Genomic DNA, 20,784 nt, shown 5'->3' with positions numbered 1-20,784 from the left:
CACCGGTATCGAGGAAAGCCGATTCCGGTACCATGTAAGCCACATTGAGCCTGCAAATAGGTGGGAAAATGTGGAATACAAATGTAACAAATAAAATAAAAATAAAAATATTAAAGTTTTTTTTTATACCACTGCTGTATAATCATCTGGTGGTCTGCTGTCATTGCTGCTGCAGGATGGGGTTCTGCATGGATATCCTTTAGCCCCAATAGCTTTTAATGTGTACTTTAGCCTCACAGCAGATCAAATTTGTTCATGTGGATTCAATCACTCTCTCTGTGTTTACAGGGGTGAATTCTATATATATGGTGCCTAAAAAAATCAGTGCCCAAAAAGTGCTATTCTGTAAGCTAAGCTTAAAGTTAGGTGCAATTTATAGAATAGTGTTTAGGCACTGGGGTTGTACCTAAATGCAGGTGTGGCTATTTGCACCAACAAAAACGTGGTACAAATAACCGTGCCTACATTTATGTATGTAACTCAAAACCACGCCTATGCTCTACCCTGGAATGCCCATCACCCTCCCATTTCTGCACCCTCTTTTTTGGGCCATGCGTAAAACTTAGGCATGGATCCTGCGCCTAGCTTTACACATGTACATATAAATTAAATCTAATTAGTGTCAACAATTGCTTGAAGCAGTTCAGAGAAAAGCAGCGAAAATGGTATGGGGTTTGTGTAGCAAGACATACGAAGAGAGAATTGCTGACCTGAAAATGTATACCCTGGAGGAAAGGAGAAACAGGGGTGTTATGATACAGATATACAAATATTTGAAAGGTATAAATCTGCAAACATTTTCCAGAGATGGGAAGGTGGTAGAACTAGAGGGCATGAACTGAGGTTGAAAGGGGGCCGACTAAGGAATAATGTCAGGAAGCATCTCTTCACTGAGAGGGTGGTAGGTTCCTGGAATGCCCTCCCATGGGAAGTGGTGGAGATGAAAATGGTAACAGAATTCAAAAATGCATGTGATAAACACAAAGGAATCCTGTTTGGACAGAATGGATCCAAAGAAGCTTACTGGAGATTAGGTAGCAACACCGCTAACTGGGAAGCAAAGACAGTGTTGGGCAAGAGTTCTATGGTCTATGCCCTGAAAATGGCAAGATCAGGTATACATATGAAGTATCACATCATAAAATCATTACATATGGAATCTTGTTAGGCAGACTGGATGGATCGTATAGGTCTTTATCTGCCATCATCTACTATGTCACTATGTAGGTTTTGCTAAAAAGCCAATTATTGGCACTAATTGGCTTGGTATTAAATTAAATTCCGCACACAAATTGAGATCACGCCCAAATTTGCATGTGGAACGTTTGGCGGCTTTTATAGAATCAGGGGGACAATGTTCACTTTTTTGCTCCCATTAAAACTTCAGTTAAATTTACACATAAGCTAGAAGAATGTCTTACTGTACTACATTCCAGGTTGAGACTGAACAGAACACAATGGAATATAAAGAAAACTGAAGTGCTTTGGCTTCCATTCCACTGCCGGTGGAGCTGACATTTCTCAAAATTTCTCTGAGCACTCTACCAGAACCCTTATCCACACTCTTATCACCTCTCATCTTGATTATTGTAACCTGCTTCTCACCAGCCTCCCTCTTAGCCATCTCTCTCCTCTTCAATCAGTCCAAAACTCTGCTGCGCGACTCATTTTCCACCAAAGTCGCTATGCTCACATTAGCCCTCTCCTTAAGTCACTTCACTGGCTCCCTATCCGTTTCCGCATTCAATTCAAACTTCTCTTACTGACCTACAAGTGCATTCACTCTACCGCTCCTCAGTACCTCTCCGCTCTTGTCTCTCCCTACGCCCCCCCTCGGGTACTTCATTCTGTGGATAAATTTCTCCTGTCTGTCCCCTTCTCCTCTACTGCTAATTCAAGACTCCGTTCCTTTTATCTCGCTGCACCTCACGCCTGGAAAAGACTTCCCGAGCCTGTACGTCTAGCCCCCTCTTTGGCCGTTTTCAAGTCCAAACTTAAAGCCCACCTCTTTACCACTGCTTTTGACTCCTAACCAGTGGCGTTCCTAGGGTGGCTGACACCCGGGGCGGATCGCCGATGCGCCCCCCCCAGGTGCAGCGCGACCCCCCCCATCCTCGGCGAAAGGACACCCCTGGGTGCATTTTTACCTGCTTGGGGGGGGGGGGGGGTGCCGCACGCCTGTCGGCTTCGCTCGTTTCATGCTCCCTCTGCCCCGGAACAGGTAACCTGTTCCGGGGCAGAGGGAGCACGGAACAAGTGGAGCTGACAGGCGCGCGGCACTCCCCCAGCGGCGTGCACCCGGGGCAGACCGCCCCCACCGCCCCCCCCCTTGGTACGCCACTGCTCCTAACCACTGCTCACTTGCCCTGTCCTTTTATCCTCACCTCTTTATTCCCTTACCCTTAATTGTTCTGTCTGTCTGCCTGTCTTATCTAGATTGTAAGCTCTTTGAGCAGGGACTGTCTTTTTATGTATGGTGTACAGCGCTGCGTATGCCTTGTAGCGCTATAGAAATGATAAGTAGCAGTAGTAGTAATATGTATGGATGGTCCATCTTAGTGGTTTCAGGAGTGAAAAGTTACAATGGAACTACACAGAGAGATGGTGGTTAAGAAGACATGGTATAAACTTTGGTAATTCTGAGCATTATGACCTTATTTAAAGCTTCAGAGTTTTGTGCAGTGGTTCGGGTGACTTTTAAATTTTTAATGGAGGGACACGAGGCCTTATCACCCACCTTTTCCTCAGATATAATTATAACATGCAATTAACTGTAATGCTAATACATCAATATTTAAGACCAACAACTTGTTTTTGGTATAAAACAGGCCACAGCTTTATTGGAACATGTAGAACCTGAGCTAATAAAGAACATATAACATTATTCAGTAGCAACGCTTGACTACCTGCCAATTAACAGCTAGGAGTCATAGCCAAAGCATTAAAACCCACAATTCCTTAACTACCATATCAGCAAGGCTTAACCCTCAAGATGTAGAACTCCATGTCTGTATTGAGTTGGGGCCCAAAGTACAACACCGGGTGAACCTTGTGGCCCCACCTTAAGAGCAATGCCTAAACCCGCCATGCCAGCTAGGCTAAACCATCAAGACATGGACCTCAACATCTGTATTGCGCTGTGGCCCAATGTCCACCAGTGGGTGAACATTGAGGCCCTGCCCAGAAGGACCTCCTGCTCTAGCTTGATGGGCAGGTGAGCAAGATACCTCCGAGGAGCAGGAAGGGGCTGGCTTTATACCGGCACTGCTAAACCCACCGTCCCGCTGCCGGAATCACACCCCCATTGGCAGGTGATTCCTGCAGGCAAAATTTTTAAACATGACAGCCCAATGAGGGCTAACAATGCTCCCGTGTGCTGGGCACAGCTCATGTTAAGGTTCGCCTTCCCTTTCTGACCCTGGAAGGTCTGGCCTGAGTGCAGAGTGCTGGAAAAGGTGGGTTGGCTCGTCCCCTCATTAATGGTGGGCTCCGGACATGCCGATCACCCTAGTTACTTGGATGAGGTTCCAGCCAGTGCAAAATCTTGTTGCAAAGTAATTTCTTTAAGTAGTGACCCCATTATTATTTTTGTTTATATTGGCTTCTCTTAGAATTAAGGATTAGATTTAAAATTTTGTGTTTTCGCTTTCAGTCACTTTTTCAATTGGATCTGGACATTGTCACTTAAACATTAATTCACAGGAGCTGTGCCTGGAATTTGTAGGGCGCTACCTGCTGAATTAAAATGATTAACAGATTATCTTCTTAATTTTTCAAGTCACTGATGACATTATAACATAAAAGAATCTTTGATTGAAAGAGTAGAATATAAGATTCCATACCAAATTAAACTCACCCTGTTTGTTCAGCAAGACTTAAACCTTTCAGCATGACAACAGTCCAGAAATCCAGCCTTGGTACAGCTCATAATTATGCATCTATCTAATGAGTTTATATGACTGCAAAGCTCTGTTTATCCATGTTTAAACGCTCTGTAGGATTTATTATTTTTATCAAGGCATTCATTAACTTAATGGTGCTATATAGATGATTTTATTCATTCATTCTAAGGTAGTAATTTCTTACATAGCCAAAAACAATTCACATTGCTTAACAGGTGCACGATATTTGTAATTGTTTTTATAAACATTTATTATGCATAGAACTTAGTTTAGGTGCATGTAATTTTCTCCTCTGATATAAGCAAGCCTCTATTTTCTGAATTAGAACTGGAATGCTTACATAGGAAACCAGCATGCAATCATACTTATTGTGCAATACGTTGGTCATACGACCAGATACTACCATCAGGTTTCAACCCATGAAAAGTTTATGTGATGATGAAAAAAAAATACAACTTGTTTAGAGGACGTAAAAAGAAAGTCGTAATTAAAAAAAAATAATAACAACAGCTGTTGCAAAACACAGACATTTCTTCTGCGCCACGAAGGTACCAGCACCTCAGCAATGGAAGGGTTAACACCAAGGCAGTCCAGAACTGGCAGGGCAAAGCTCTTCGTAGGAGCTCGGCAAGTTCCGCCTGCAACCTCTGCTCTCGGGCTCCTTTCGGTTTTGTGCATGTGTGGGTGAGAGAGCCTGTCGCTCCCTCTTCCTCCTCCTCCTCCTCCTCCTCTGGGGCTCTGGGATCAGACAGCTGCATGGTGGATGCATCAAGCTGGTGCTCAGAAGCCACAGTCCTTGCAAGGAAGGACTGCAGTTCAGTCTCCTTCAGTCCATCAATGGCACATCGCGCTGCTGCTGCTGTTGCGCTCCAGCGAAATAATAACAAACTCCGCCGAGAGCTTCCTAACCACATATAAGATGGATTAGGACATTGCCAGCTCCGCAGAAGAGAAAGGGGCAGCCAAGAAGCGCCTGACTTTCCAAGAAAAGCACCGCGCGCGGAGCTCATTGCTTTGCATTTGAAACAGTTTGCGCGTAGTTTTGGGCTGCAGCTGGCTCCCCCCGCTCCAGTTTGCAAAGTAGTAATCCGGACGCCCGCGCTGTGCTTGCGATCCCATGGATGTTGCACCGGAGCAGGCGAACCTGCGTGTTGCAGTCGATCAGCGGTTCTTCGGCCGGCGAAGGATGCTCGAAACGAGGCAGCGCTGGAAGGGTGCTTCGAGGAAGAGGAAGCCGCTGTTCCTGGGGCAGATCTGTGCCATGGGCTGTCTCACGTTGATCGTCTCCTCTCTGGCAAAGTGGTCTGAGCACTCCGGTGAGTTTTCCCCTACTCCTCCAGCATGCATTTTAGGGTCACTTTTGGCTTTTTTTTTTTTACTAGTTTTGATTATGTGGTTCTTCAAAGAATATAGTTGCTTTGCAAGGTCCCGGGATGCCCAAGTAGCCCCATATTGACCTGGGCACCTTAAGCGCTCCTAGGGGCTGCTGGTGGTAGCCACCGGTGACTTTCTTGGAGGTTTTCAGGCGTCGTTCTTTTATCAGTTTGCAAAGAGCCGTTCGACTGTTAATTCAGCAGCAAATTATGAACTATTAAGGAAGTATAGAAATCGAGTGAGTCAGAGCACGGTTGCAGGGTTGGGGGAGCTGCTGTTTCGTTCTTATCTTTTCCTGATCACCCCTGGGAGCTTTGCAAGGACTTTCTAGGCTGGAGAATGTGCATTTCCTTTTTTGTTTGCAACTAAAGCACTGACTTCCCATCACCGTTCCAGTGGATTTGACTCACGCAGTTGTTAAGCGATGCATGCTTGCAGCAACAGTTCATTGCTAGAGAATGGATCATCACCTGAAAGCTTTGTAGCATGCCAGCCTTTTGGCTTGGAGAACCGTACCGGAGAGGGGATTCGAGCTGTAATTCCGTTCTCACTTGCCTGCACCTTTGCAGATGAGTTTTAAAAGTTTAGTTGGGTGAGAAAGAGAGCCATACCCGGGCGCCTGACCCCAGGCGGGGTACAACTGTTTTACATATGGCATGAATACGTTCTGTGAATAACTGGAATTCCTGTGCAATATTTTTTTCTAAGGCTCGCAGGTACTGGCCTGCGTCCAGGGAAAAGTCATCTGGGTTGGGTTTAGCAGCCCCAGTCATTCTGAAAAGTTGATTCCTGTGTGGCAAATTATGATCTGCTGGAATAGTGGGCAAGAGAGTTCGGTTGCCATTGAATACATCGGTGGGTGGGATCTTTGACGATGTGTCTGGCAAAGAGAGAATGTATCACTTTTTTTTGTTGGACATATTCAGAAGTTACTTATCCCCCGGAAATTGGCTCTTTTCTTAAGCGAGATTGTTCTCTTTAAAAATATTATTCTGCTATTCAGATGTCACAGTCTACTTTTATACATTTCAGATCTTGTGTTATCTTTGTCGCTACCTTTTCTGCACACCTTGAAGTTAGCCTCTCCCCCCCCCCCCCCCCCCCCCCCCCGCTGTCATACTATTCGTCTCTTCCTGGGTGAAGAATTGCCAGAGCTTAGTTACGAGATGATACTTCTCGTGTGGGTAAAGATCAAAAGAGGTGCGTTGCATGGGATCTGTGCTTCCTTCTCTGAGCCTGGTTGGCATCCAGTTTCTTTCACAATATCAAACGCTAGAGAACAAGACAAGTCGGAAGAGAATTAGAAAATCTTTCATTGCTGTTTTTAATCAGTTTTGTCTGGAAATGCAAAGCGCTATAAAGGCTTTGAACACCTGCTGAGAAAGACCACCAGAAGTGCCCTGTATTGTGCCTGGATATCTTTTACTGAAATATGTTATGAAAGCAAAATTTGTGTGTGCATGCAGGTTACTGGCTTTTGAAGCAGGCTGGATGTGCTCTTCCCATCAGGGATTCCACTATCAGTTTAACACTAGTCAGCTGGGTATTGATTTTATTTATTTAGATTTTGCTTACACCTTTTTCAGTAGTAGCGCAAGGTGAGTTACATTCAGGTACATAGTAACATAGTAGATGATGGCAGAAAAAGACCTGCACGGTCCATCCAGTCTGCCCAAGAAGATAAATTCATATGTGCTACTTTTTTATTTGTACTGTCTTCTTCAGGGCACAGACCATATAAGTCTGGCCAGCACTATCCCCACCTCCCAACCACCAACCCTGCCTCCCAACCACCGGCTCTGGCACAGACCGTACAAGTCTGTCCAGCACTATCCCCGCTTCCCAACCACCAGCCCCGGCACGGACCGTATAAGTCTGCCCAGCACTAGTGGATATTTCTCTGTTTTATTTATGCAGAACATATATACCCCACTTTATACCACTGAAAGCAGCCTCAAAGCGGCCTACAATGAACTGATGAAACAATACAATGACAGTAGAGAGGGTAGAAGGAACAGGAAAAGAGTCTGAAATGGACTGTGGAAATCCAGATGCTGAGATGTATCAGAGTGGCTGGAACAGCTCCCAACAAGGCACTGGAGTGAGACCCAGGAGGGCTGACAACCTAAGTTTGTACCTTGCCCAAGCTCCCAAGGAACAGCAGTGGGATTTGAACCAGCCACCTCTGGATTGCAAGACCAGTGCTCTAACCACTAGGCCACTCCTCCACTGAGGAGGAGAGCCATTGTCACTGAGATACATACTGGCTGCAACAGAAAGCAGAGAGCGCTGACCAGATGAAGTTAACACACATCCGTGTCCATGTGAAACACGTTTTGATTCCCTATTAACATGTTTCTATTAACTAGCCTCCCCCCTCCCGTTTACTAAGCCGTGCTAGTGGCCGCCGTGCGCTAATGCCAACACAACCCATTCATCTTGGGGGCCCTTTTACTAAAAGGTTGCCACGTGGCAACCCGGAACTGCTGCCGGCAGTAGTTCCGCCTCGAGCTTGTGCCATTTCCGGCACTACAGAAAATAATTCCATAATTTCTAGCGCAAAAGCTAACCCGGTGGTAAGTGCTCCTCCCCGCATGGCGACACGGTAAGAATAATCTTACCGCGTGGCCATGTCTTTTTTAGGGGCTTTTTACCCGCGAAGTAAAGAGGGCCCTGACACGCTGCAAAAATAGCCCCAGTCGCTACCACAGGGCCCTTTTTACTGCAGCTTGGTAAAAGGACCCCTTTGAAGGACTGTGTCAACATTGCTGCGGGGCAGCTGCCAGCGTGGCTTAGTAAACTGGGGGTAGGTCCCATTGCAGTAAAATAATGCACATTAGCCTTAGGATGTGCTGTGGGGTCCTTTTACTAAGGTGCGGTAACCGCTAGCACCCGCTTGCTGCAGCTTAAAATGGTATACAGTGGGATGTTCTCAGGTGTCCTGCAGTAAATGCCAAACTGGCACGCTCAAACCGCGCTAAAATATTTTGTAATTTTTACACAGAGGAGGCATGTCTGGGGGAATAGAGTGAGCATTTCTGCACTAATTAGTGCATTTATATTTCCGCACACTAACTGATTAGCACAGAATTACTGCAGGAGCCCTTATTGTTTACAAAATAGGTGTCGATACGGGCTAACATGGTAATTTTTTAATGGCCGTGTGCTAATGGCAACATTACAGCATAATGGTAAAAAAAGAGCCCAATATAATTTCAAAAAGTTTTAGATACAGCAAGTATTAAGGACTAAAGCGCACAATAAAGATTTACCGCTCTTACAATAAATCAGAAAACCATTCACACAATAAGGTATCTTCGGACCATCAGAGGTGGTACTCCGCAGCTTATTTACTGATGCATTAGTAGTTTCCACCTTTTCTCGTCTTGGGTCAATTTTTTTCTGCATATACTTGAAAACAGTTCATAAATTCTTGAACTTGCAAGATATCTGTACTTACCCTAATCAGTAGTTTCATGGGACTTAAAATCCAGCACTGCCCAGTGGCGTAGCCAGATGACCGATTTAGGGTGGGCCTGAAAGTAAAGTTGGTGGGCCCAATATTTCTTCACTCTCACCTCCTCCCTAGCACCCCCCCCCAACTCATAGAAATACCTGAGCTGGCGGGGGATCTGCAAGCCTCACCAACCAAAGACCTCCTTCTCACTAACCTTGGTCTGCCTCCAGAAGTGTCCTTCTGTGTTGCTTGTGCCACTGCTGGCCTCCATGCATTCTCAGTTTTGCTCATGTGCAGAAACTGAGCATGTGCAGGGGATGGGGGTTAGCAGCGGCAGCACGAGGACACTACTTCTGGCAGATCAAGTTTTAAGAGTCCGTTCAGTGAGGAGGTCCTTGGTTGATGGAACTTGTGAATCCCTGCCAGCCACACTAAAGAAGTACAAACTTTGGGTGGGCCAGAACCCAAAGTGGATGGACCCAGGCCCACCCATGGCTATGCTACAGGCACTGCCTACACATCTCAAAGGGCAGTACACCGACAAGTGTTTCGCTTCTGCTTTTTAAGGCAAGCCCCTTTTAGTCTCAGAACTGCCTTGAATGAGCAAAAGCAAAACACGTGTTGGTGTATTGCCCCTTGAGATGTGTAGGCAGCAGTGGCGTAGCCACAGGTGGGCCAGGGCCCACCCACTTTGGACTCAGGCCCACCCAAAATTGTGACATTCTTGCTGTGGCTGGTGGGGATCCCTAAATCTTGCCAACTGAAGATTTTCTCTCCTTGGGCAGCCAGTGCTATTCCAAATGTCAGCCAGCATTACTTGCCTTGAGCTGACGCTGAGACCGACACTTCTGCACATGCTCAGTTTTCGTACATGCAAAAGCACTGAGCATGCATGGCCTGCTGGCAGCAGCATCAGTTTGAGGCAAGTTCTGCTGGCTGCCATTTGGAAGAGAGCTAGCTGCTCGAGGAGGAGGAGGAGGAACTCTTCAGCTGGAAGGGTTTGGGGATCCCCACCAGCTCAAGTATTTAATATTTGGGGTTTGTGGGCAGGGAGGGGTGGCAAGAGGAGCAAACTGGAGGGGTACCGGGGGGGGGGGGAGTGAATTCCATGCCCACCCACCTTGGGCTCAGGCCCACCCAAAATTGGCCATCTGGCTATGCCCCTCGTAGGCAGTGCTGGATTTTAAGTCCCCTGGAACCACTGATTAAGATAAGTACATATGTCTTGCAAGTTCAAGAATTTATGAAGTGTTTTCAAGTATATTTAGAAAAAAAATGGACCAATGACGAGAAAAGGTGGAAATTAGTACTGCACCAATAAACTGCGGAGTACTGCCTCTGATGGTCTGAAGATACCGTCTTGTGTGAATGGTTTTCTGATTTGTTGTGAAAGTGGAAGATCTTTATTGTGTGAACATTAGAGCAAAGCCATTAATGCAAAAGACAAAAAAAAAGGAAAATTGGTCATTTTACCACTGTGATAAAAATAGCCTTAGCATGTGGGAAAACCCGTGTAAGGGCTTGCTAAGGCCATTTTTAAGGTTGAACAATTTTTATTGATGACAGTACAAATGAACAACAAAGCGATACAGTGCTGAAAAATCAGCAACCAAGGCTAGGAACAAGAGACACCTCCTCATCAATCTTTTCCCATAAAAAGCTACTGATCCTCCCCTCCCACCCACCCTAAGTTAAAAAATTAGCCAAGTATAAAAGAATAGGACCCCCCCAACACCCAAGGGATCACAACCCCATACATTCCTGAAGTATTATTTATAAGAAGGCTAAAACAGACAATACGGAGGGTCTGAGCTCTTATGACCCCCACCTGAGGAAATGCAGGGTAAACACAGTACAGGAAGGTTGCTATACGTCATTTTTTACCACAGCTTAGTAACAAGACCCTGCTATTAGCTCCATATAAACTGCCAGTTTCTATTACTCCTGTCTATAAAGTATAATTGCCATAAATGTGTTTTGTACCTGCCTGTGAAGAAGTTACCTGCCCAATAGGTGGTGAATTGTTTTTGCATGTTTAAGAACTGCATAATACTACTTAGACTGCCAGTCTGTTGAAAACATTTGTCTCTCTTTTCATGTTGGTACAAAGAGATATTTATATCACAGATGTTTTGCATATATAGCAAATCCATTCTACCATTGTATAGCAGTGATTCCCAAATCTGGTCCTGGAGGCACCCCTGCCAGTCAGGTTTTCAGGATATCCACAATGAATATTCATGAGAGAGATTTGCATGCAGTGGAAGCAGTGTATGCAAATCTCTCTCATGAATATTCATTGTGGATACCCTGAAAACCTGACTGGCTGAGTTGGCTCTAGGACCAGGTTTGGGAACCACCGTAGAACAGTAATGTGCATTTGTGTTGTGAAAAATCTCAGCTGTACCTTTTCCATTTAAATCCATGTTCTGATATCCACATACACAGATGGAGAAAGAGAGAGAGTGAATATGCTGATGTATTGCCTGTCTAATCAAGAGTATTGCTTTTCCTGAATGTTTCTGGCCCTAGAGACAACCACATTCATACTCATGATTAGCCAAGACTTGGCAACCAGTATATGTTTGAACGTGATTGACAGATTTTGAATGCAGCATTTTATTTTTCTCTCCTGCCGGTAATTGAAGTGCCTGCCTGCCCTGTGACCACTGAGACTTAAGGAAGTGAGCACAATTGTATCCCACAGTGTTCAATTGCCTGCATCAGGAAATGATTGGATTCACCAGCCTGCATCACTCTGGCCAGTTTTCTTGCAAGCTGGTTCTTTGGGTTATGAAGACCTTTGACGTTTGGTCTCCTGCTCCTCGGCTCCCTATGTATCCCCCTAAGTCCATATATTTTGCAGGTCAGTAGATGACATACAACCAGGCATTTCTAATTTCTGCAGGTATCAGTATACTACTTTAACTTAGCTCTCACAGCTGAGTGACAGCAGTGGTAATTTGAGCTAGAGCATGGCAGGTCACTGACCTGGAACCATTTGTCACTACTCTGGAGCCTTTCTGAACTTGGTTCCCTTTCCCTATTGCAACTGGAGTGGAAGGCTGAAGCCCCAGCTGGCTGCAATTTGGCAGCTGTTTTGAGGGGACTTTACCACTGACCTGACAGGCACAGAATCACTCTGATACCAGCATTGGTCGCTAGTAGGTGTTACACTGTTTTCTAGATTATCAATCAATGTGATTGTAGTCTATGAATCAGGTCCTACTGTTTGATCCTAAAAGATACATACCTACCTACAGAAAATACAGCCACAAATTAAAAAGCAGGACATTCAGATATTGTATAATAATATAAACTAAGGCAAGCAAAACATTCCGCTCTGCTTTTAATATGGTCTGAAAATTTGAGGAGTTTCACTGTTAACATTCATAGTGTAGGACAGTGACAGTAAAATTGTTATACACTGAGTTATGAAGGGAACTGAGGTTTCTGGTTTTATCACAGATTTGAAAGTGCAAAGCCCCTCCATGAAAAACTACACTGGCTCCTAAGCAAAGAACACATTGCCTTCAAAATCTGCACCCTGGTCCACAAAATTATCTACGGTGAAGCCCCGGGATACATGACAGACTTGATCGACTTACCAACTAGAAACACATCAGAATCAACATGATCATATCTAAATTTGCACTACCCAAGCTGCAAAGGACTTAAATATAAATCAACTTACGCATCCACCTTTTCCTACATAAGCACACAATTGTGGAACGCACTACCAAAAGCCTTGAAAATGATGTACGACCACCTAAACTTCTGGAAATCACTAAAAACTAACCTGTTCAAAAAGGCATACCCCACCGATCCAATGTAAATGCCTGATCCCTGCAACACAACAAAACTTAAGTACGTAGTGGACATAACTCTTCCGATGTACGTTTTCTCAATGTGGCCATGCCATATGAACTTTATCTTACCACATCACTTTGTATTTGTTCTCACCGGAGTCTGCAAACGCCTCTTCGGTACTATGTAAGCCACATTGAGCCTACAAATAGGTGGGAAAATGTGGGATACAAATGTAACAAATAAATAAATATATAAATAAGTAAATAGGACCGAGAATACTATAATGCATTGGGATTTATGCCAAGTAAAACATGGCCTATATTTTATATATACCGTGTAGAAATCTAAGCCAACTCTATAAAATTTGGCATACTTTAGAGAATACGCCTATGCATATTTTTTTTACCATGTGGATTTTGCAGGCGCCATATATAGAATCTAGTCCATAACCTATAGAATACTATAAGTTATCCCCCTAATTCTATATTTTATTTATTTATTTGTTGCATTTGTATCCCACATTTTCCCACCTATTTGCAGGCCCAATGTGGCTTTCATAGTGCAGTAGTGGCAGTCGCCAATACCGGCAAGAACAGATACAAAGTGAGGTTAAGACAGGCTAATGATCAGATTTGATAGACATATTGGGGGTCAAGGGGAAGAGTAGGTTAGGTTATGTCCAACATGAGCATTTATATTGATGTATTGATGTATTGCGGGACACAGGCAGAGAAGGAAGGCTGATGGGAGCTCAGCTGATCTGCGTGCTGCCTGTGTTTCGTCGATGTAAGTTCAGTACCGAAGAGAGGGCCCGGGCCGGGTGCAGAGGTAGCGGTGACCTTGGGGGGGGGGGGGGGGGGGGGCAGCGGCGAGGGGAGGGGGCCTTGCTAAAACCCCAAACTAGCCCATTTTAACGGGCTCAATGGCTAGTATGTCTTTATAAACTGCGCACAAATTCATATGCAAAAATTCACACCTGCTTCAAGGATGGTGTAAAGTGTGCATTTACTTTATTGCTGAAAGTATCCGCCTTTTCTCTCCTCTGCCTCTTCGAATAGCGGTCATTTATTGTCCCCCCGATAAGTCCCTTTCATCCTTTCTCAGTGACTTTGATGCCTGGCTTGCCTTCTTCCATGATCCTTCCTCCCCCTGTCTCATCCTTGGTGACTTTAATATTCCTGCTAATGATCCTTCCAACTCTTATATTTCCAAGTTACTCGCTTTAACATCCTCCTTTAATCTCCAACTATGCTCCACCTCCCCCACTCATCAAAATGGTCACTGTCTTGATCTCATCTTCTCCTCCAACTGTTCACCCTCTAGTTTCCTTGCCTCTGATCTTCCCCTCTCTGATCACCATCTTATAACTTTCACACTTAAATCTCCTCCCTCCCAGTCCCGTCCTATCTTATCTAATTTATCTAGGAATCTTCATGATATTGACCCTTCATCTCTATCCTCCCACGTTTCAAACCTCCTCTCTACAGTGGCACCATCCACGTCTGTCAACGAGGCTGTTTCTTCTTACAACAATACTCTATCCTTTGCCTTAGACACTCTTGCACCTTTGATGACCCGCCCTATAAGGCGTACAAAACCCCAACCTTGGCTGACTTCTAATATCCGCTACCTACGTTCCTGTACTCGCTCAGCCGAACGCCTCTGGCGGAAATCTCGGGGCCCTTGCTGATTTCTTACACTTTAAGTTCATGCTGACCTCCTTCCAATCTGCTCTTTTACGTGCCAAACAGGATTATTATATCCAACTGACCAACTCTCTTGGCTCTAACCCTCGACTTCTCTTCACCACATTGAACTCTCTCCTCAAGGTGCTCCCTCCCCCAACTCCCCCTTCATTAGCTCCTCAGACCCTTGCTGAATTCTTTCACGACAAGGTTCAAAAGATAAACCTTGAATTCTCTACCTCGCCACCTCTCCCTCCACTAGTCCATTCCCCTCTCTGTCCTTCCCCTCATTCTTTTTCCTCCTTTCCTGAAGTTACTATAGAGGAAACTACACTTCTCCTTTCTTCCTTAAAATGTACCACCTGTTCCTCTGATCCCATTCCCACCCACCTTCTTAATGCCATCTCACCTGCTCTTATTCCTTTTATCTGTCACATTCTCAACCTCTCACTTTCCACTGCAACTGTCCCTACTGCCTTTAAACATGCTGTGATCACACCTCTCCTTAAGAAGCCTTCACTCGACCCTACTTGTCCCTCTAATTACCGACCCATCTCCCTCCTCCCTTTTCTCTCCAAATTACTTGAGCGTGCTGTTCAGCGCCACTGCCTTGATTTTCTCTCCTCACATGCTATTCTTGACCCACTACAATCTGGTTTTCGCCCTCTCCACTCAACCGAAACTGCTTTTACTAAAGTCTCCAATGACCTATTACTGGCTAAATCCAGAGGTCTCTATTCCATCCTCATTCTTCTTGATCTTTCCACAGCTTTTGACACTGTCGATCATAGCATACTCCTCGATATCCTGTCCTCACTTGGATTCCAGGGCTCTGTCCTTTCCTGGTTCTCTTCCTACCTCTCCCTCCGCACCTTCAGTGTTCACTCTGGTGGATCCTCTTCTACTTCTATCCCTCTGCCTGTCGGCGTACCTCAGGGTTCTGTTCTTGGTCCCCTCCTCTTTTCTATCTACACTTCTTCCCTTGGTTCATTAATCTCATCCCATGGCTTTTCCTACCATCTCTATGCTGATGACTCCCAAATCTACCTTTCTACCCCTGATATCTCACCTTGCATCCAAACCAAAGTTTCAGTGTGCTTGTCTGACATTGCTGTCTGGATGTCTCAGTGCCACCTGAAATTAAACATGACCAAAACCGAGCTTCTAATTTTTCCCCCCAAACCCACCTCCCCACTCCCCCCGTTTTCTATTTCTGTTGATGGCTCTCTCATTCTCCCTGTCTCCTCAGCTCGAAACCTTGGGGTCATCTTTGACTCTTCTCTCTCCTTCTCTGCTCACATCCAGCAGACTGCCAAGACCTGTCGTTTCTTTCTTTACAACAACCGTAAAATTCGCCCCTTTCTTTCCGAGCACTCTACCAAAACCCTCATCCACACCCTTGTCACCTCTCGTTTAGACTACTGCAATCTGCTTCTTGCTGGCCTCCCACTTAGTCACCTCTCCCCTCTCCAATCAGTTCAAAACTCTGCTGCCCGTCTCGTCTTCCGCCAGGGTCGCTTTACTCATACTACCCCTCTCCTCAAGTCGCTTCACTGGCTCCCTATCCGTTTTCGCATCCTGTTCAAACTTCTTCTACTAACCTATAAATGTTCTCACTCTGCTGCTCCCCAGTATCTGTCCACACTTGTCCTTCCCTACACCCCTTCCCGTGCACTCCGCTCCATGGATAAATCCTTCTTATCTGTTCCCTTCTCCACTACTGCCAAATCCAGACTTCGCGCCTTCTGTCTCGCTGCACCTTATACCTGGAATAAACTTCCTGAGCCCCTACGTCTTGCCCCTTCCTTGGCCACCTTTAAATCTAAACTGAAAGCCCACCTCTTTAACATTGCTTTTGACTCGTAACCACTTGCCTCCACCTACCCTCCTCTCCTCCTTCCTGTACACATTATTTGATTTGATTTGCTTACTTTATTTTTTGTCTATTAGATTGTAAGCTCTTTGAGCAGGGACTGTCTTTCTTTTATGTTTGTGCAGCACTGCGTATGCCTTGTAGCGCTATAGAAATGCTAAATAGTAGTAGTAGTAAAGTGAAAATGACCTAAAACATCGGATTATCAAGATCAAGGAACATAGAGGCCCTTATACTAAAGTAACATGTGAGTAGCATGCCAAAAAAAAGATTACCACAAAATGTGTTAAAACATTTTGCGGTAATATACCTGTTTGCTCATTCTCATCACACATTATTTTTTTTTTTTCAGGAGGGCATGTGGCATAGGCAGGAAATGATCATGCCAGGGTTATTGCATTTTGAACATCAGATTTCATTTCCTATCATTTGCTGCGGGGGAATCACTATCACGGCTTTGTAAAAGAAGCCCAAAGTTTTGTATGACGGGGCTGGTGTTTATATGGTGCCTTTGGTTCAACCGTGTTTATTTGGGACTTTAAGGTCAGGAGCTTCTAACCTGCTTGCAGTCCCAGGGAATTGTCAGGCAAGGTTAAAGGTGACAAGGGAAAGTTGTTTTTTTTCTGGAAGACTCCAGCGCTGTGGAATCAATTAACTTTTGGAGCTGAGACTGGAGAAATCATTTAAACAATTTAAGGGAAATTAAAGTCTTATTTTTTTCTGAAGGTGTTTGCATAAGGCCTGTGACAGGACATTGGGTACTAATCTGTAGTATGTAGGGTATTTGAATTTCCCTTTATAGTGATGTGGGAGGTGTGTGTGATCTTGTTGAGTGGATCCTTTTCTATTATTTTATGGCGTTCCTTTCTATCTTTTTTATAAGTTTTATTGTAAACCTCCTTGATAACATTTGAAAGGTGGTATATCAAGTTCTATTAAACTATTATCCAGCCAACATGTTCTGATTAGCTCATTGGATAACGGGTACTTAATGCAGGAGAACTTAGAACTTCCTAAATAGGAAACAGTAAGTGCTCCCACATTAATTGCTTGCAAGTCCCACACACTAATTTTTCCATTTCCATTTATTTGGTCTTATATCCCAATTATCCAAAACAAGTTTGGTTCAATGTGGCTTACATTGTAACAGGAGTAGTCACTACAACTGTGTCACAAGTAACAGCAAACAACAGGCTTGACAAATCTTACATTAGTAACAAGGGCAATGAATATGATTAACTATGTAACGGGTATCAGCAGACTACTGGCTTGGTAGATCTTACATAATAACAATGAGCAGTTCACTTGTCTACAGTGTAACAATGAAAGACATTCAGCAGACAGCATTGTAGTAAAAATAGTTTAACCGTACTGTGATAGGAGAGGGTTTTTTTTTTTAAATATTGGAACATAGGGATGGCAGTGTTTGTGAAGTCTTGGGGGGGGGGGGGGAATGGGAGAGACAGGGTTTAACGCAGTGGTTCCCAAACTTTTTCAGTTCACAGCACCCTTCATGTTCGTGCAATTTTCACGGCACCCCCCAACCTCCGTGCCCCCCAGGCCACATAGGTCTCCCCCCCCCCCCGGCCACACAGGTCTCCATCTTTTTATCTGCACAAATATATCAGTGCTAGGGTGTCCCTATAACCAGTCCCTCCAAATAACACACTGATTATGATTTATAACAAATTACTAATCTACCAATGAAAAGTTATTCCATTATTATACTTCCTCTTTGTACATCTGTATGCTGCACAAGCCAGCATGTTAAAAAATAAAAGTGAGATTAAATTAAAAAATGCCACCAACAATAAAGAATGACAACTCGGATGCAGCAGCTCATAGGTTTGCTTACTTTTTTTTTTTTTTTGAATGGGAATGGAAACAGAGACTACTGATCTATTGGCTTCAATTTTATGACTTCATCCCGTCTCCTGTTTTCATTCAACCTCCTTAGCAGTCGCCTCCGAGTCCCAAATGCCGTCTACTCCCTGTCCCCATTGGCTGCGACAAATAAAAAAAAAAATCAAGTGCAGGGCCGCAGCAGCCTTCAGGTATGTGCTGTTGGCTTTGCTGGTCCTCTGCCCCCAGTGACATCAACTTCCAGCACCGGGGGCAGAGGATCGGCAGAACAGATAGTACACACTTGAAGGCTGCTGCAGTCGTGCACTTGCTTTTTTTTTTCTGCCGCTGCTGCGCTGCTCTGTGCAGTAGCGGTCCAAGCGGGAGGGAAGTTGGGATTTGCCACGGCACTCCAGAGAGGTTGCTGCGGCTCACAGTTTGGGAAATGCTGGTCTAATGTTTAGGGAAGTGGCAGTTGTTGATGAGTAAGAGACGAGGGGTAGAGTTGACGTCTGAACAGTCATCAGTGAACGATTGATCCAGCAGAGCACCTGCTATATGCTGCACCACACTCTCACAGTCTGCATACGTAGGCATCTTGGGTACTCCACAAAAGCGCGGGTTATACCTTCTGCTTCTATTTTTCAAGTCCTCCATTTTTTTCCAGTAGCAATTGCTTAGTTGGGCATACATCTTGCATCTGCTTGTCTAGGCTCCACAGCGCCTCAGTATGTTCCTCTATTGGCTGCTCTGAATCCTCCACGTGATGGCCCAAGTTAGTAATTTTGGTCCCTCAGTTCAGTCCCCAGCATGGCTATCCTGCTTATAATCGAACGAGAAAAACGCCCAAGTTCCGACCTAAATCGGGAGATGGACGTTTATCTCACAAAAACGAATAAAGCGGTATAATCGAAAGCCGATTTTTGGACGTTTTCAACTGCACTCCGTCGCGGATGCGGACAAAGTTGATGGGGGCGTGTCAGAGGTGTGGAGAAGGCGGAACTGGGGCGTGGTTATCTGCCGAACAAAGATGGGCGCATTTCACCGATAATGGGAAAAAAGTATGCGTTTTTAGCTAGAATTTAGGACACTTTTCCTGGACCCTGTTTTTTCACGAATAAGGCCCCAAAAAGTGCCCTAAATGACCAGATGACCACTGGAGGGAATCGGGGATGACCTCCCCTGACTCCCCCAGTGGTCACTAACCCCCTCCCACCACAAAAAATGATGTTTCACAACTTTTTATTTTCACCCTCAAATGTCATACCCAGCTCCCTGACAGCAGTATGCAGGTCACTGGAGGAGTTGTTAGGGGGTGCAGTGGACTTCAGGCAGGTGGACCCAGGCCCAACCCCCTACCTGTTACAATTGTGCTGCTTAATGCTTATTAGTCGTCCAACCCCCCCAAACCCACTGTACCCACATGTAGGTGCCCCCCTTCACCCCTTAGGGCTATAGTAATGGTGTAGACTTGTGGGCAGTGGGTTGTGAGGGGGATTTGGGGGGCTCAACACACAAGGGAAGGGTGCTATGCACCTGGGAGCTCTTTTACCTTTTTTTTTGGTTTTGTAAAAGTGCCCCCTAGGGTGCCCGGTTGATGTCCTGGCATGTGAGGGGGACCAGTGCACTACGAATCCTGGCCCCCCCACGAATAAATGTCTTGGATTTATTCGTTTTTGAGCTGGGCGCTTTCATTTTCCATTATCGCTGAAAAACAAAAACGCCCAGCTCACACATTGTTGAATAAAACATGGGCGTCTATTTTTTCCCAAAATACGGTTCGGTCCGCCCCTTCACGGACCCGTTCTCGGAGATAAACGCCCATGGAGATAGGCGTTTTCATTCAATTATGCCCCTCTATGTCTGTTTGGACCGCCTTGAGGTCCGATTTAATTTTCCTGAGCCAACCCTGTATTTCCTTATAAGGACACTCCAGTCTGCTGAGCAGAGCCCTCTCTTGCCGCAAACAGGTCCAGAGTCTGCATTTTTGGCAGCTGCGATGCATCAAACGCCATCTTATCTCCCGGCTGAAGCTGCATGGTGCTAAGTGAAGCCGGAAATGTTCATCATCTTACTGTGGAAGACTCATACCAGGTGATCCCAAACCTCTCTAACTAGTAAGAGTGTGGTTCATGTGGTCCTTAGGAGGATAATTGTATACAGTGCATTTTTACTAGCAAAAAAGGTGCTGGTACTCAAATGCTAGGCCACCCTTCAGGGGTGGGGTGATCACTGAGGAATCCAGCCCACAATAGCCAGGCCCCCTGCAACCAGTCACAGAATCTATGACAAGGCAGAATTGGGGTATAGAGCCTGAGTTCTTTCATTAAAACTTGGGCTCCATGGGTCAATTTTAGCAGACAATGGAAAAGGTGCCGGTACTCAGTACCCCCAAGTACCCCCTCAAAAAAAGCCCTGATTATATAGCTTTTTAAGAGGGATTTGCCTGGAAGTCTCAAGCTAGGCTGCCATTCCTGAGGCTGATGTCACTTTCTCCAATGTGCGTGAAATTTAATTGATTAATGAGCCAATAACTAGTAATAATTGGACGCTAACAGCCAATTATTGCAGTTAATTGGCTCCAATTAGGATTTGTGCACGCATCTTGATAAGCACTATTCTGTAAAGATGTGCATGTAAATATTGTAACATGCAACTGAAAAGAGGATTTGGCCACGGGAGGGGCATGGGAGGGTCAGAGGAATTCACTAAAGATGCATACACTATTATAGAATTTGGGGGAATTACACATAATTTATGTGCAAGGATTTATACCAGGTTTCAGTTGGGTGCAGATCCTAGCATTACATGCTATTCTATAAACGGCACCCAACTCAGAGC

General features: G+C 45.1%; 1 protein-coding gene across 1 annotated transcript in view; it reads left to right on the top strand.

The window, feature by feature from the left end:
- The first annotated feature begins 4,029 nt into the window (after nt 1-4,029).
- SLC24A3 (solute carrier family 24 member 3) overlaps nt 4,030-20,784 on the top strand; it is a 646,438-nt gene continuing 629,683 nt past the window's right edge. Inside the window, exon 1 of the mRNA XM_030194674.1 lies at nt 4,030-5,218. Within this exon, the coding sequence (XP_030050534.1) occupies nt 5,020-5,218 (199 nt within the window). The 5' untranslated portion in view covers nt 4,030-5,019. The remainder of the gene's footprint in view (nt 5,219-20,784) is intronic.

Source organism: Microcaecilia unicolor, chromosome 3 (genome assembly GCF_901765095.1).
Source record: "Microcaecilia unicolor chromosome 3, aMicUni1.1, whole genome shotgun sequence".
Lineage (NCBI taxonomy): Eukaryota > Metazoa > Chordata > Amphibia > Gymnophiona > Siphonopidae > Microcaecilia > Microcaecilia unicolor.
Note: the sequence above shows the minus strand (reverse complement) of the source record. Positions and strands in the feature narration are given on the sequence as shown.